The sequence below is a fragment of the Perca fluviatilis genome, chromosome 3 (assembly GCF_010015445.1).
Source record: "Perca fluviatilis chromosome 3, GENO_Pfluv_1.0, whole genome shotgun sequence".
NCBI classification, from domain to species: Eukaryota; Metazoa; Chordata; class Actinopteri; order Perciformes; family Percidae; genus Perca; species Perca fluviatilis.
This window is the reverse complement of record NC_053114.1, coordinates 25,184,180-25,201,457: the sequence shown is the minus strand read 5'-3', so window position 1 is coordinate 25,201,457 and position 17,278 is coordinate 25,184,180. Positions and strand designations below refer to the sequence as shown.

Genomic DNA, 17,278 nt, shown 5'->3' with positions numbered 1-17,278 from the left:
TTGGTGAATAGTTTGGTAAATAGGCCTTTTTCACAGCAGACGTTTTGACTGGTCACAGCAGGACTAGCACAGCTGTCAGGGATCTTTTCATGTATCTCTGTCTGCCCTCACAGTGTCCAATACCCGGTCTTTCTACTCACTGGTCTGCTGGTCTCTGACACAAGGGAAATGTTATGATCAAGTTGTAAAAGTGATTCTTTGATTTTTGCTTCAGAGGTGCTCTGTGAAAAGCCAAAACTATATCTATATATCTAACCAGGCTTGTATGTCCAAATACATTTGTATGACAAAAAAAACACAAATAACTGCACATTTGTGATTGCAGGAGAGCACTACACTCTGGACAGACATCATTCATTCATATATACATATACATATATATATATATATATATATATATATATCTCAATAACATATACTCAATTACTTATACAATAAATTCATACAGCAGGAAAAGACAAGTACCTGTATAAGAAAACACTTGGGTCTTGGATTCCCTTAGTTTTTGTTTTTTTTAATATGTTGTTGTATATATAGATGGTTCATCCATACACCAACCAAAAGCTTGAGACCATCACGATAAGTCCAATTGTACATGCTTCAATGATGTATTCAATTGTACTTTCAGTGCTCACAAACATGTCCTGTAGCCATACTGAACACCAAGAGCATTCTCTTTTTCCTGAAATCAATAGTTTCCAAGTTGCCCACTGATCCACTCTGTAACCAGATGGGTGACAACCAGCAATTACAGAAGTCGCTTGCAAAGTAACAAAGTTACAGCCGTTTTCATTTTAAATAGTCTTCAATTTAAAAAAATTTGCAGTCTGATACAGAAGGCTAGAAGACCTGAACAATATGAAAGTGCTAGTCATTAATTTACAGAGATCAGGCATCACATAGTGCTATGTTGTATCCAATATGCTACATATGAATACAGCTGTTAACACCTTAGAAATGCCTCTGGTTGTTTTTCAAGGCTACTTGAAAAATCAATAACCTTGGCTTGTATGTTCATAAACATGAGTGTTGTTTATGCAGAAAATAACGTAGATATCACCACTACCAGAGGTATAATCTTATTACGGCCATTAGGCCACAACAATGATAATGAAATATTTAGTCCCATTATCGATTTCTAACTGTTAATCCCCCAAATTTGTTTAAGTGGGAAAAAAAACAAAAGAGTTGCCGTCATGGTATCCCCTCCACACTGGGCTCCAGAAGACAACGTTGTTCAGAGCTTCTTCTCTTGCATCGTGCTCAAGTTCTTGGTTTGTTTTCCCCAGCCATTGGTTGCATTTTGGTTGCTTTCCCACATCTTCTGGTGCTTATTTCCCATTTGACAGATTGAAGAATGACTGAGAAGAACCAGTTCGGGAACCACTACTTAAGGGAACAACACAAGCTTTTTTTCACTTCACTACAATCAGTCACAGAGTAATAAAAAGAAGAACGGATGACTCAATTCATTCCTGGAGCAGTGCCTCCAAAGTTGAAAGTAGATGGCACCACTGGCGCTGTGAACTTGTACCCGCCGTGTTTCTCGATCATCTTGGATTCTGTAATAAGATAAGCAACAGTACTTAAACACAAAACGTGAGGGAAAAAAAATGAAGTTGTTTCCTGAAGGAAAGTGTTGTTCACTGTTCATACTACAGAACTCGTGCTAGACTGCCCAAATGTCGGTCCATTTTAAATGTCAGCAAGTCCCAAGACAAATATCATGTGGTCATTTGAAGAGTAAGAGTTTAAAAAGGTTTCCCTGTATCCATCCACAGAACACAGGAACATAATTTGGAGACAAGACTAGCTGCCACACATTGTGATCCAAAGCATTTTTTAGGCATTTAATGGCTTTATTATTATTAAACAATAGAGAATTAACAGGAAATGAGGGGAGAGATGGGGGAACAACAGACTTGAACACTGGACACTGGTTTTTCATCAGCCCCTAAGCCTCCTAGCCACCAGTTTGGCTTACAAACATAACTGAAGCCATGCAGGCAGGACACGCCACAATGTATTGGCATTTTACAACTTAACTAGGATTACAACACACATTTTCTTTTATGGAGGTGGAAAATGGGTTCTTTAAATCATCCCACACATTTTAGTGCCCATAAAAAAATGGCAGAAATGCAGCTGATTGCAACATGCTAGACTGTAATTGGATAGAGGCTATGAATACTACAGTACTTTTTTATTTCAGATAAATGTATAGATGAAATGGCATTTGTAACATTTAGAATTTAAATGAATGAGAAGCAACAAAACCAATAACAAAAAAAGCAGGAAATAGTAGCATGTAAAAATGTGCTTTATTGCCGGACTGAAGTACCGCATCAGAGTTTAATTGGAAAATTGGGGTGCAGTCTCAGCAGGCGCTCACCATGTGCTGCCCGTCTCTGGTCTGCAAGTGTGCCAATGTCCTGAAGGTGTTTGCCCTGATCTTCATCAAGGGCCTGCGTTAGTGCCTGGTACCATGCTGGGTCACGGCTCTGGATATCTGCATAACAGTAAAGTGAGATCAGTGATCGATATTCGTTTTACTGAGTCGTTTAATTTTGATTTGCAAAAGATTGATTAACACATTTTCACGTCAACAGGCCGTCTTACTCTGTAGTATGGCTTTGAAGATCTGATACTCGTCCACTAAGTTGTCTTCATCATCTACAGCTGTAGTGTAGCCCTCAAGTGCCGTCTCCTCAGCATCGTCCTCCTCCCAGTCTTCATCGTCTCCGTCCTCTCCTGCCTGCTTCGCCAGCATCTCCAGGTATTCCTGGCCTTCCTCATCAATGTCATCCTCATCACTGCCCAGCTCAGCTACATTCATTAAGGGGGAGTTAAGGGGACACCTTTCAGCATCACTCAATACACTTGCCCTGCAGAGCAATACTGAACTTTGGTTGATGTAACACTGAATACATCAGACTAACGCCTTACCATTGTCGTCATCCTCTTCCCCATCTTCATCATCATCGTCGTCGTCATTCTCATGCTCTGCTCGACAGGCGTACGCCCTCTTGAGGCCATTGAACAGTAGGATGGCTGCTGGAAGAAGCTGGACGGCTACCTGGTTGACAACTTGAGGCCTGTGCTCGAGGTCAATGAGTGCACAAATTCCGAGAATGCACATCTTCCTGTCGTGGAGGCTGTGAGGGGAGCGAGGAGAACAAAAGGTTAGCGGGATTTATGATAGCAGTCCTGAAATTAACAATTACTAGAGGAAGCCACTACTCTAGGCTTCTTTGGCTGCTGGTTATGTAAATAGCTTGAAGACATAATTTTGGGCTCTAGAGGTCAGCATTTATCATCATCAAAATAAAAGATGAATTTTAATGAAATTATTAATAGTTGCAGCCACAGTTCATACATTTGGCAAGTATGGAATTGAATATGAATAGTGTCTGCAGTTAATACCAGGCTCAAGACATTTATTGCGAGATTTAAAAAAGCGTTAAATTATAAAACTCAAACTCTCACCCAAGGAAGCAGTCGACATCTTTGAGCCACTGGGTGATGAAGTGGTTAGTAATAGGCTCAGTGTTGTTTGGAAAGCGTAGGTTCTCCAAAGTGTTGAGGAGAAGAGGGGGGCTGTAGTAAAGTGCAGCGATAGCCACCTGCAGGCACATAGTCCTTAGCTCGCTGGTCTTCACCTCCCGTGTCAAACGCTCCAATGCAGCAGCCACAAACAAGGGCACAACCTGCAACAGTAAGTTCAGCTTCAATAGAGCAAAACGGCCTATTACCAATACTATAACAAATATTAGAATGAATAATGTTAATGTAAGGAGTGAAAGCATCCTGTGCAGCTTCAAGTCTCTAGTTGTGTATCTTAAAGGAATACGCCACTGTTTGTTGAAATAGGGCTTATCACCCTCTACCCTGGCTGTAGATAGGTGGGCCAACGCATTTGTCGTCTCCGTGCAAGTAATTGTGTTGGCCCACCTATCTACAGCTAGGAGAGACCATGATAAGCCCTATTTCAACAAACTGTCCCTTTAAGCTCATCAGTTTGTACTGACCTGGTCAATGCCACGGCCTTTGCACTGCAGGATGATCACCTCCAGCAGCTTGACTGCATGGCACTCCGGGTCCTCGCCTGGATCACCTGTCAGGACCTGTGTGAAGGGACAGTCTCAAGTAAACCTCCTAAATACACACCAATCACCACAAATAATTAGCTTGAAAACACATCCTGTTACATCATGCATGATGCACTGCACCATTTTACCTTCTTGCACATGCTATAAATCATCTCCAGGTATTTGGTGTCAGATAGGAGAGTATCTGTGTCAACTGTGACATAGTTGTGAAGAAGAGGCATCATATCTGAAACAGAAACACATTTACTTTTCACACAGCTGAGTTTACAGCAAAACAAATCCACACTTTTTCTCTGGATATTGGCCGTTAAAGTGCGGTTCTAGCGCTCCTTTTTATTTTACAGTTAAAAAAAAATATATTAAAAAAAAATCACGCAAAAACACAAACCAACTTCGCATTCTAATATGAATGCAAGCACTGGTTCTTAGCCAACCACATACCTGTGAAGTAATCAAATCCATCTTGCTGGAAGACTTCATACACCAGTGGAAGGAGCTGCCACATCTGTGGTGACACCTGTTGGCAGGTCAGGCTGTGAGCCAAGGACAGGATCTCCTCGTAGAACTCTGGGGAAAAATAAGAGAAAGAAAAGTGAGTCACTGGGAGTAAATATAGTCGGTTTATTATCAATAGATCATCTCTTAAGGCCCGACACATAGAGCCAATAATCGGCCGTTTGACAGTCTGGCGAGGTCAGTGACTTGAGTCTGTTCGGTGTGTTCCGTGCCATTGTCCGTCCTTCATATTGGCCGATTTCACATGTATAATCGGCGGGGCGGGCACTGCCAGCAGTCTGACTCAAATGACCCAGCTGATTGGTAGCGTGCTAACCCGGAAACGGGGAGCAGAATGAGCATGACTAGAGTCTCTCAAAATCTTACAAATCTTTAAAACTGACCTTTTGTTGATCTGAAATGAAGACAGATTCAGCAACTGCATGGCCTATTTCTCGCTTTTAGTGCAATATGCAGCTGGAATGCGGAAGCACAGAAGGACCTGCTTACCCAGTACATGTTGCTGCAGCACAGTGCCGATCACCTGCAGACAGATGCCCTCCAGCTGCTGGGTGATCTGAAACAGCATGAGGGTTAAAGGCAATGAGGGTTTAATCAATATATTAAATTAGAGAAGTTAAAGCTGCCGTGATCAACTGTGTCTAGTTTCATCTCAACAGCTGGGATGTCATTCAATACAAGGCAGTGAGTGAAACAATTTAGTCACGTTTTGTACAAAATGTGTACAATAACATATTATAAGGCAACGCATTTGTTAAGCACTTATTTTGTGTTATACAGTGTATATACAGTATGCTGCTGAGAAACCACTTAAAAAAGGGTCAGAAACTAGTTTCAAAGCATATTTTTACCAAATGTTTAAAATGTTATGACCATTTAAAACTGAATGTAATATAAAAAGGGACATTTGCATGAAAGGCACATCAGGATCCAATTAAAAAAAACAACCTGTAAACTCATTGGTCACACAAAAATAATTCTAATTCTTTGTAGCAAAGTAACGTACATCGCTGCTGAACTGTTATGCAATCAAAATCCTCAGTGTAAAGCAATGCTTGGTCAAATCTAATTGCTTCAAGCTAAAACAGTCCTATGTTTCAGCAGACATGGTGGCAGAGTGCCCTGGCACTATTTCTAGTGTCTGCCTCAGCCTCTGAGTCATTTTGAACACAGAGAACAGCGAGTGTTCCAAGGAGCTGGTGGGTGGCTGAAGTGTGTTGGCAGAACGCTACAGCAGACCAGAGATGCTTCTAGCAGAGGAAGTGGCACCGAGATAGGTACACACACACACACACACACACACACACACACACACACACACACACACACACACACACACACACAGTGACTGCTGCTAACCTCTTTGTGGTCCTCCACCACACTTAGCAATGTGTCAATGGTGTTGAGGATGCCCATGGCCGTCACTGCCTTGTCATCTCCGCCCTCCTCGTCAGGGCCCGTCTGAATCACCTGGTTGAACGTCATAGCCTAACAAAAAAGAAAAAAAAAAGAAAGAGACCATTATGAATGCGACTGGACTTTTAGTATCCGTACATTTCACTATAAGGCAGGGAAGTCTGATTTCTGATCTCCACAATATGAAATAAAAGAAACCGGATATGCATGTGACATCAACATACATTGAGATCACCACAGTCAATTTTTTGAGAGGTAAACATTTGGCATCTGCTATTACTGCATTCACATGGCAACCAAGATTGAAATGGTTAAGAGCTGCTGTGCAACTGACTGCACATTTTTAGAAATGTCTGATGGCTAAAGAGAAGAATAGGAAAGGTTTTCCTGCGATTTGGTGAGCCAATTATAATAAAATATGATCCTTAACACCCTAACTTTTGGGGTAAAAATCAGATCATAGCTTTTTGATTACTCAGCAAGTAGTCTGGCTCAACAAATGGACATTGCTTGGATAAAGTCTGTCAGTCGGCTCGTGATATCCCACCCCTTCCCCTATCTATTTTGCAAGGGCACAGTTGCTGCATCTGTGGCTTAGCACTGCCCAGGACATTTGTGATCGGTTTAAAGAAATACAAACAAGCCAGAGCATTTATCCCTATAACAGAATAGATAAGCAGTGTAGCCAGACCAGACTCCAGCGCCGAGGAGATAGGTATGGCAATGCGAGACTACTCAGTGACTACTCAGTGAGAGACTTCGATCTTGGTTGCCTGTTATTCTTGTGAGCGGTATGGATCATTTGATAGTTTATTTGGGGGATTGCAGCCATCCTCACTCACTGCAGATAGAGAGTTTAAGCCACTTGATTATATATACGTATTATGTGAAATGACGACAACATGTAGCCTCATTACTGATTGCACTTACCAAATGCTGTGTCATCTCCACAGCAATTGGAGTCACCTCCTCACTGTATTCACAGATCATCTTCTGTATGACGTTGGTGAGGTCATCATTCTCCGTCTCCCTGACAATGTGCAGGAGTGCCTGCATCACTGGCCGGATGAAGGAGGTGATGTATTCTTTGGCTAAAGAACACAACAAAAGGAGTTCATTTAGCCATTCAGACAACTTTTAAATTACACATTCTTAAAAGAAAAGTCATTGTATAAAAAGGGCAGTCAGTAAAACACCAGCTGCATTACTTTACTTGCTCACCTTTCTCCTGGTTGCTGATGAGAACCTGCAGGGCAATAGCAGCCTCCACCTTAACTGGCATCTCGTTGTCATTGATTAGACAAAGGCGGGTGAGCTCAAGAGCCGTCTGCAGGTTCTGGTCACTTTTGAACTTCACTTCACAAAAGTAATGCAGCACCCAGCAGGCCTGTGTGAAAACCGAGGTCAATTAGTTGCACGCATGCAATTATTTAATAGTGTTACCACATGAATCTTAGGTCTGCAGGTTGGGAAATGATCACTTACCCTGGCTCTCATGTAGCCCAGTTCACTGCGGAACAGGGGGAAGACGTGATTCTGCAGCATGAACTCCATCTGGTCCTTATAAATCTTTTTCTGTGTAGAAAAAGAAATAAAAACATTCAAGTTCCACAAGGCAGACAAACACTTATCCTATAAGTTTATCATTTTCAACTTAAAGAAATTCCCTATGACTTATTTGATACTTTCTAAAAATACGCTGTTCAGACCAAGTTTGGGTAAATTGTCCGATGACTACTCTAGTTTCAGCACTTGAATATTCGATCCACAGCTGACATATTAAACCATTCAATAGCCTGCCAAGCTACAACTAAGAGGGCATAATAAAGCCCATAGCTACACCAACTTCTGCAAAACCATCTCTTGCCCCAGTTAGAGACCACCATTTCCAAATGAATGCTCATGAGGGCAGTCCTGGTAAAGAAATAAATAAAAAAAATCCGGTTATCTGCACCATGTTACAAATGTTCAACACCTGTTTTGCTCAGAATAGAATCAAACGCCTTTTAATCTGTGTGAAGAAAAGAGGAATTGTCAAAGAAGTAGTGCAAACAAACTAGCTGAGAGATGTTTACCTTCAGCAGGATTTCAGCCAAAGAGCCAATCATGTGAAGGGCACCATCCTTTTTCCTGGGGTCAGAGGCGGGATCAGTGAGAATCTGGTAGCAGAAGCCCATAGTCTTTTGCAGCACCTAAAAAGAGCAAGAACACACCAGACTAGGTCATATTAAATATGTGGGGACATAGGCAGAATCCGTTTCTTCCAACTGACAAAAGAAATCACGGTTAAGGTACTTAACTAGAGATGGTCCGATACCACTTTTTTGCTTCCCGATACCGATTCCGATACCTGAACTTGCGTATCGGCCGATACCGAGTACCGATCCGATACCAGCGTGTCATATATTTCATTATGTTTTAACATCTGTATACTACTATCTCTGTATGGATGTGATATGATTTCTTTCTTTGTTGTCGGTCTGGCTCAGGTTAAACTCTTTGTGAAACATGAACAAACGCAAACAAGGAATGCCCCAGAACTTTCTTTTATAGTTTTAATGAAAAAGAACATAAATAAACTACTTTAACGTAGATTTTCTTTAGGGCTTCATTACGTGGTATCGGATCGGTGCATAAACTCCAGTACTTCCCGATACCGATACCAGCGTTTTAGGCAGTATCGGAGCCGATACCGATACTGGTATCGGTATCGGAACATCTCTATACTTAACCACAAAATAATTTCAACCCACCTCTTTCCTCTTGTTACAAGCAGTGAAGAGGAGCGTCTGGGCTGCTGTTGTTGGAGAGATAAAGTCCTCAAACACATCTAAAGGGGACGGCAAAGATCGGATAAATGGTTAGTCATCACCGGTGCACACAAATCCCTATTACAGGAACCATCTTTCTCCGCTTACCAAACTTCATTCGGATGTACTCGTATGGATCCTCCTGCCACAGCTCCTCATCACTGTCTGTGTAACACATGAGGGGGAAGACCACATCCTGAATAATGCCCTGGAAAAAAGCAAAATAAAAAGTCACAATCAGAGAGTGGCATTAAAACAGTGGATGTATGCCTAGTTAGCTAGATAGTTTTGCTTCTCTGAACCAGTACAGATTTGCAGTGCTTTAGCATAATGCGTCTACAAGTGACAATCTGCCCATCAAAGCAAATATAGTTTCACAATGTTGTTACTGCACAAGATCCAAGACTTTACTACTGTATATCGTGAAATGATTACTGGATATTCAGACATATGTTGTATTTGTACCTGGATGTGGGGCTTGAGGTTTCTCCACGTCAGAGCATGTGCTATGCCCTGGTTGATGTAGTTCAGTGTCTGTTGGAGTACTCTGGGAGCCACATATTGCTTTTCCTTGTACTGGTATAAGACTTTCAACAGCACCTAGTACACAGATATACAAAAGAATTGCTTATATTTGTGAGATGCATTTCACAAGACACAGTTCAGTGTGATTGGAGAGCTTTTGCTTACATTACGCCTTCTGAAGTTCTTACCTGCTGAGCAGGAACTGCATATTCTTTGAGGAAAAGTTCAGCAAACTCTGCATACTCTTTGGTTGTGTTGCCTGGGCTTCCATACCTGCAGAGACGGTTTAATATAGTGAATGTAATTGTTAAACATGTTTGTACAATTTACTAAACAAGTTAAGGGCACAATTATTGGATTTGTACCTCTCAAACAGTCGAGCCAAGATGTGAAGGGCCCACTTCTTACACTTCCACCACGGCAGCTCAGGACGCTCATCTTCATCTATCTGCATCGTCTCCTGCAGACCAAAAACAATGTTGGTATAGTCAGCTTGTGGAGAACTGAAATGTTGACATCTGGGAAAACAAACTATTTGTAAGGAGTGATTGGCAATACTAGTGTGGTATGAATTCACTTGGTCTCCTTACCGGAGGCACATCTCTATCCACTACCGTCTTCAGGATCTCCATCCACTCTGTCAGGTTCTGTCTGTTGATGAGTTCCAGGGGCAGGTTGTACTGTGGAGACGTAGAAGACTCAGTTTTATTATACTTTCTGAATCTAACTCCAAATAGTGCAGATAATTATGTTCACGCCACAAAAGGGACATCATAGATTTAAGAATAAAATACTAATTTCAGTGAACAAACCAAACTTTCAACACTGGTTGAACAAAACTGTTTAATTACCTGAAAGAGGGCATAGAGGATTTTGAAGATCTGTTTCTGTATGAGGACAGAGTCACTGGAGTGGTCAGGAAGCAGCTGGATAAAGCGTTCTTTCAGCATGGGCATGAAGATGTGCATGGCAGCCACCAGAGGTTGACGCTCTTCTGGTTTTTTGTATCTGTTTCAGACACGGGTTACATAAGCCACACAAGCACAATGTCAGCCCCATGTCAGATGTACAATTAAATAATTTTTTTTTCCCTTTTAGAACCCTGACTTACTCGTAGTTTTTGACAAGCTGGTAAAGACAGAGCAAGATGCCAAGCCATCCTGCGCTGTTGTCTGACTGCAGGTAGAAGCCAATTTTGTCCACGATGGTCGTCCACTTGGCGGGGTAGTCATGCTTAATCATGTGGTGGATACATGTTGTCAACTGGACCCTGACCAGTTCAAAAGTACAGCTTTAGATTGAGTGATTTAGAAAAGGGAAAGAATGCTGTATACAGAGTGGAAAAGAGCAACTGGGAAAAAACATGGATAGACAAATTCAAAATCTCCTGAGCTCCTCTAACTCCAGTCAGTCAGCAGGGTACGTGTGGTTACCTGATGCGCTCGGGGGAGTGGATGATGGCCTCCACTATGTTGTCTCGAATGAACTGCCTGTCCTCGTCAGGGATGTTATTGACAGGAGTCTCTGTGCCTGAACCGTCGCCATCACTCCAATGCTGGGTTATCATGTTCTTAAGGTAAATCACACCTAGAGAGAGAAAACACAAGCGTCAGCACTTTAACAGCACATGCCATGTAAATAATGACAAAAAAAATCATTTAAAAATCACTAAAATTGTTTATTTTGTCCATAACACAAACATTTAGTCAAGTAGGTTAATATTGAAACCATTTAGCTGTAAAAAGATGGAGCAATTCACATAACCAAGCAGCCATTTATGGGACTGCTGTGTGTTGTGCACTTCACCTAAAAGCAAATTTGAGATTCACTTGTTTTGTTTGTAAGATACAAAAACGTGTTTCTTTCAGATTTGAAGTTTGATAAATCAAGAAAAGCCCTGATATTATGTTGCACATTAGAAATATTCAGCTCTTCCATCTCTAAGAGAATAAACTACAAACTAATCCACAATGTATGGTTTTAAAATTCAGTTGGTGTACAACCTTATGAAACTCCCAAATGTGCACTCATCATATTGACTGCATTTACATCATCATGACATCGTACAACACAGTCGTGTAAATTCAGAACAGATCCGAAGCTGCAGAAATAAATTCTTCCATCTGTAGTTGAGTAGTTTTGAATGTGGCACAAGGGTGGTAGCTGGGTTCACATCTACAATATGGGGCCCCACTTGGAGTTCTGTGGCTCGCAGGGAGTGGCATCTGAGGGAGCGGAGGAGTGAGGGCTGGAAAGCGGACGTCAGACTGCTGACACAAATGTCTACACCGCTGGCGAGGCAATCATAATCCAGCCTACCAATGCTGACAGAGCATCCCCCCCCCCCCTCCCTCTGCCTAGGACCACCAAACTACACCATCGCCCAAAATTGCAGAGCCACTAAGAATCTGTCATATAAATTAGATTAATGGACAGGAGGAAAATTAGTTCTTGAAAAGGTCTAGCTGAATGAAACTGCTACAGGCTTACCAAATTATATAAAATGGCAAATTAAAGAAAACATGAAATGGCATACAAATATGGTGAAATACACACTTCAGGTACGATTACAGTGGCGCTTTATTAAACTTTGCTATTCCTATTAGCCATTCTCTAAGACATCACAGCTCAACTAATTTATTTATTTGTCTGTGTTAACTTCCGTAAACTGCAGCTCCAGTCCAAAAGCAGGAACTTATTGAAACTGTAGAGATAGGTTGTCGTGGATCATTTAAAATGACCTTGTCAGTGAGCCAACAACATAAAAAAAATAAATAAATAAAAAAAAGAGCTCAATTATACAATCACTACAAGTGTTTTATGCATTCAAAAAGCCTACCACAATATCTGCAGCAATAATTTGTATTTTATCTAAAACATGGGAACCAAATACTTAAGGCTCAGTTCTACCTGATCACAAAAAACCTCAAATCAACACTGGTGGCTGTGCAGAATGGATAGTTTTTTGGGCTTTGCATGCAGAGTTTTTAAAGTGAAAGTTATTTCTGCTACCACACAAATACAATTGGAGATGAATTTAATTTATTTTGTGGTCCTAAAAGCAAAAAAAGTGACATTTAAAAACGGTCAACTCAAAGCTTTGACCACCACACACATAAAATGTAATTTAATTGCTGCCTCTGTAATTACCTCCTTTATATTCAGTTGGCAGCAAAAATATCAGCAAAAAGAAGCAGACATCTCAAAAACTCACCACACGCTGTATGCTGCCAATACTGGTTCAAAACCTCAAACACACATTCAATGATGTGGTTTGTTATAAAACTACGATCAATGAATTTGATCAATCTAGTCACTGAAAACTGTAATAACTGCTAATCAAATAAAATGATCATAAATGAAGAGTGACCGTTTTCATAAATAATGCCAGCATTTTTTATGTCTGCCTGCCTACCAACATCAAGACAGACGGAAGCTAAATGAATAACAATCCCACCTACACCGGCACTGTGTGACTTACCACTTTATTCTGCATCTTTGGTGTAGTGACTAAGTGCCACTACAATAAGTTAAGACTATGCATGTTTGTAATCAGCTTCACTTGTGATATTATTCAGACAGCTTCTGTGGAGTCTGCAGGAGCTGCTCCTCCTCTATTCAGCTTTAAACCCCATCAGACATTGTTCCTACAGCTGGAAAAGGAATGTATTGCACTAAAGCACAGCTCTATAACAGCTTAATTTGCCAGTACAGTTATGAATATTTTGAGGTGGACACACAATTATTAAAATACTCTGTACTGTGTACTTCCTGTAACAACTTTGGTCAAGATTTTAACTTTGAACATTCATTTCCCCCCCATTGACACCTTCCTCAGACCAGCATTTGACTACAGCAAAACAAGCTATATATAACCAACTTCACATGTCCACTGCTCTTCAGCGTGGCACTTTAGCCTCACAAAAACACAAGTGTGAATCATGTAACAACGCTGAAAAAAAATATTTTTCAAGTTATATAAGTGACCTGTTTAACTTTGGCTTAAGGAAAATATCTACTCCCATTTGTCATAATGCAATCGGACAAAATTGGATTCAGATGCAGGATAAATTGTTAAGTCACACAGTACCAGGGTGTTCCAGTAACCGTATGTGAATCAAATTGATACAAGGGGCACACAAAAAAAGCACAGACTGTGTCATTACATTGTTTTAAAAATAACACCTCCTGGACACAAAGTGAAACACAGTAAAAGAAAAGGAAAAAAAAGAAGAAAAAAAACTTAATTTCCTAAGCAAGTGTTATATTGCATGTTATTATTGTATGCTCAAGAGATTTTAACTATTTAAAAATTATTCATTCAGCTTCACTAGCAATTATTTACAATAATTTTGAATGTCCAAAATCCAATTCTGGATTTTTATTTGGGGGTTTAATCTCAGTCTCAATCTAAAAGTGAGCCTCCTAGCATATGAATGTCTAATCCAAACAGGCATACAATTGTTGAAAAGGCAGAAAATACACTTACCACATTCATTTAACATTAAACCAATGATAAATGTGTTAAAATGTCATTAGCAAACCTGTGTAGTTTTTCCCCCTATAATATGTTTTTAACAGGGCACATCTGGCATCTTAAGCATTTTTTGTGGAATCTCCAGCTCAATTTTTAAAGTCTATATTCACCCAACTCTGATTACACAAATCAGTTGACTGTGAACATATGCTGGTCCCAATCCTTAGGTTACCAGCAGATAGCAGGGCCTGAATTTGTAGTGAATACTTTAACATGAGTAACATACGCAGAGTTGATCTTATGTTCCGTCTAGTTATAACATCATCTTTTACCAATGCAGAACTGTTGTTACATGTCAAAAGTGTAGACTCACCTGCTTGCCTGACAGGCAAATCCAGCTGATCAGACATGGTGACACGCAGCAGAGTGGACACAAAGTTTACCTGGGTGTGACCCTGAAAATCAGAATTGAGAATAGCTTAATATAAACCGGTTATAAACAAACATTTAACTTATTTTTCATACCATTTATAGATTTCATATTCTATTGCACAAACCCTACTTCCAGTTATTAATAGTGTTTTACTGTAACGTGCTGTTGTACTGCTGGGAGAATTGGTAAATATGCTGCCATCATAAGGAACTTGGGAGGTTGTTATTTTAGACATGGCAAGTTCAGTACACAATAGGTTTCGTGTACAGGTGCTTTAAGTCATACACTGTTGCTGAGTGATTGACAACAAAAAGGACATTGCACTAATACCTCTTGAAATGGATTAATAATTTTGCGCTTCGTCGCATTTTTGCGTTTACAAAACAAAAGAAATTCCATTTTTCCTCGATCATTTTAAAACACACTGTCAGATGTCAGAACAGTACAAACGTGCAGTCAGTGAGTCAAATGAACTATTCTCAAAAATTTGGGATGCTCACATTACCCAGCTGTGATCCAGAGCAGTGCAGGTCTTTTTGAAATTTCAAACCAAAGTCAATTTTCCACTCTAAAACATGATTAAGTGGTAAAATGACTAAAGGTCAGGTTTACAACCAATGTATATTTCTGGGTAATTGCATCCTCCATAACTAATGTTACAATAGGTTGGTCCCTGTATAGTTGTAAAGGTGATATATTATGAGATGACCAACTGATTTATCAGATGTTAATTAAAATATATCCCCAACGTGCTTTCAACCACAACGCAGCTCCAATGTATTGTAAAGACATATTTTTTAAAAGATCATGCAATGTGTTTCAGAATTTGGTCAAACCTTATTCAATTTTATCTGGCAATTTTCCATGAAAAACAAACTCAGACTTTATGACTAAGCAAAGCACTGTATTTAGAAGCTATGCACTCCCAACAGATTTACTCCATCCTCCTCTAGATCACTCTTCAAATGATGTAATTCAAGGGAGCCATCACTATCAACGCATATGTGGGTTTAAAAAAACAACCCATGCCCCTTGCACTGCCAAAAATAAACATTAAGGGGCAAAACATACTGAACACATGTGCTATGAATGGATTATCACTTAAAAGAAAACATAAAATAGGCCTTAGCTAAAAATATTGTTTAACATGACATTAAGGCTTCAAGTTGTTTTATGTAATTTAGGAGACAGTCCATACTAACTGAAATAGCATTGAGGGAAACTATGCAAACTATTCACCCGCCCCCCCAACTATATATGTCAATCAAAACGGAAGACTCCCTAGCTATAAGTTATAGTAAAAGTTATCCATTTCAGTCTCAATCTTAGCCATTAAACTTCTTTCTGACACTATTTATACATCTTACATTCTGCTGGAGAAAACAAAAACAATGTAAACACTAAAGGTTTAGTGATGAGTCACATAATTAAAAGTTAAAAGGAGAACATAGTGATTGGATGAGGAGAGACAACACAACTTATTCCGGCTGCAGCTTCAACCAAGACAGTGTTGCTAACATTAGCTCACATGGAGCTGGCCTAACGTGAAACTCAATTTAATGATATTTTTACAAAGTAACTATAAAAATCACCGATCATATCAAGTGTGGCTACGCCAAGCAACAGCGAAAAGTTGGCTCATGTAAATCTTGTTGCGTTGTTAAATAATGTCATCACTTCAGGGCTTGTCACAGTGACACGTGAGCAGCAGCTATGTAGCGGAGCTACGGCAGCTCATCCAACAAGTAGCTAAGTTAGCTCGCTAGTATTAGCAACACAACCAGGCATCAGTATTCTGCTGTTAAATACGCATACTAGCACATGCCCCACATTTTAATCAGCTTCAATTGTTGTTTTACACACCAGTCATATTATTCTTGTGTCGTGTCAGCTCCGAAATTAGTTAAAACTTAGCTGAGAACTGTGTGTGACGGGCTAATAATTATCTCCTTAGCGGGGCGAGAAGGGCTAGCTTGTTTAGCACAGGCGACACAGCTGGCTCATGATTAAGCTAACATTGACGTTAGTTACTGGCACAAGAGTGTATCATCGGGGGAAAAAAAATACTATTGAATTCATGCTAATGGCTCTACATTGTTGATAGGAGTGAGGACGTAAGAAGAACTATACTTGTCGAGTATCGGAATTTAGCACTTGATCTGTCAAGGTAGCGCTAGCAGAGCCCAGTCTACCTGATCGCACCATCTTGATGTTGTGAACGGCCGAGGCCCGATCCAAGACCGCGCCACAACCTCCATCACCATTAACGGCTAATCTCAACTTTTACCTCGTTCAACTGTCTCTCCGCGGCCTCACGAAGATTGGGGTCCATCGTCCCCCGAAGGGCCTCGACCAAAGACTCAGGATCCATAACTAAAACTCTGTTTACGGCTCGGATTTTAATATTTCAGACGTCTATCTCAATTCCCAGTCACTGCGCACATGGACGCACGGCTCTCCGGTTACCCGGCGCGAAAGGAAGCAGTGAATAAAGTACCCGGATAGATCAGCGCCAAATTTGTGCAACACGAACATCCGGCGGCGACCGCACAGCTATGGGAGTTGTAGTTTCGGTAGTTCCCAGCATAACTTTTTTTTAGTACAACCTGTCCACAGGGATGGTAAGGTGACCCCCCTACTGGTTGCCCTCCTTCCAGGAAAAACAAAATATTTTCAGAATTCTTCAAATAATCAAACGCCCAAATGTGTTCCTGCCAAACGCATTTTAGGTAGCCTATATTCACATACTTAACCCTCTGGGGCCTTTACAATCTTTGGATCGCCTGGTTTCATTGTGTAATGCTTGTAGGCTACTGTATTACCTCAACCCTGTAATGCACAATCAAGTTACAGAAATCTTTTTTTTTTTTCAGGACAACCTGGGCTATCAGTGTATGTATGTTGCAGGGTTGTCACATGAATGTTTTTTTATGTGACTATAAAGATAAAAGAAAAAACAACACACATTTATTTTAGTACTTTAATTTTAAAA

At 40.4% G+C, this 17,278-nt stretch overlaps 1 protein-coding gene across 1 annotated transcript; it reads right to left on the bottom strand.

Annotated features, from left to right (window-relative positions):
- Positions 1-493: 493 nt before the first annotated feature.
- ipo7 (importin 7) lies at positions 494-16,778 on the bottom strand. Its single transcript, XM_039795114.1, has 25 exons — positions 16,574-16,778; positions 14,227-14,308; positions 10,810-10,963; positions 10,488-10,646; positions 10,228-10,384; positions 9,967-10,056; positions 9,742-9,836; positions 9,565-9,649; positions 9,317-9,451; positions 8,960-9,059; positions 8,795-8,871; positions 8,117-8,233; positions 7,527-7,616; positions 7,263-7,428; positions 6,972-7,132; positions 5,985-6,113; positions 5,115-5,181; positions 4,551-4,676; positions 4,238-4,335; positions 4,029-4,124; positions 3,487-3,707; positions 2,947-3,155; positions 2,620-2,826; positions 2,393-2,509; positions 494-1,562 (listed from the first exon to the last, which is right to left on the bottom strand). Exons 1-25 carry the CDS (start codon positions 16,655-16,657, stop codon positions 1,465-1,467), a joined length of 3,120 nt encoding a protein of 1,039 aa, XP_039651048.1. The 5' UTR covers positions 16,658-16,778; the 3' UTR covers positions 494-1,464.
- Between the last annotated feature and the right edge of the window lie 500 nt (positions 16,779-17,278).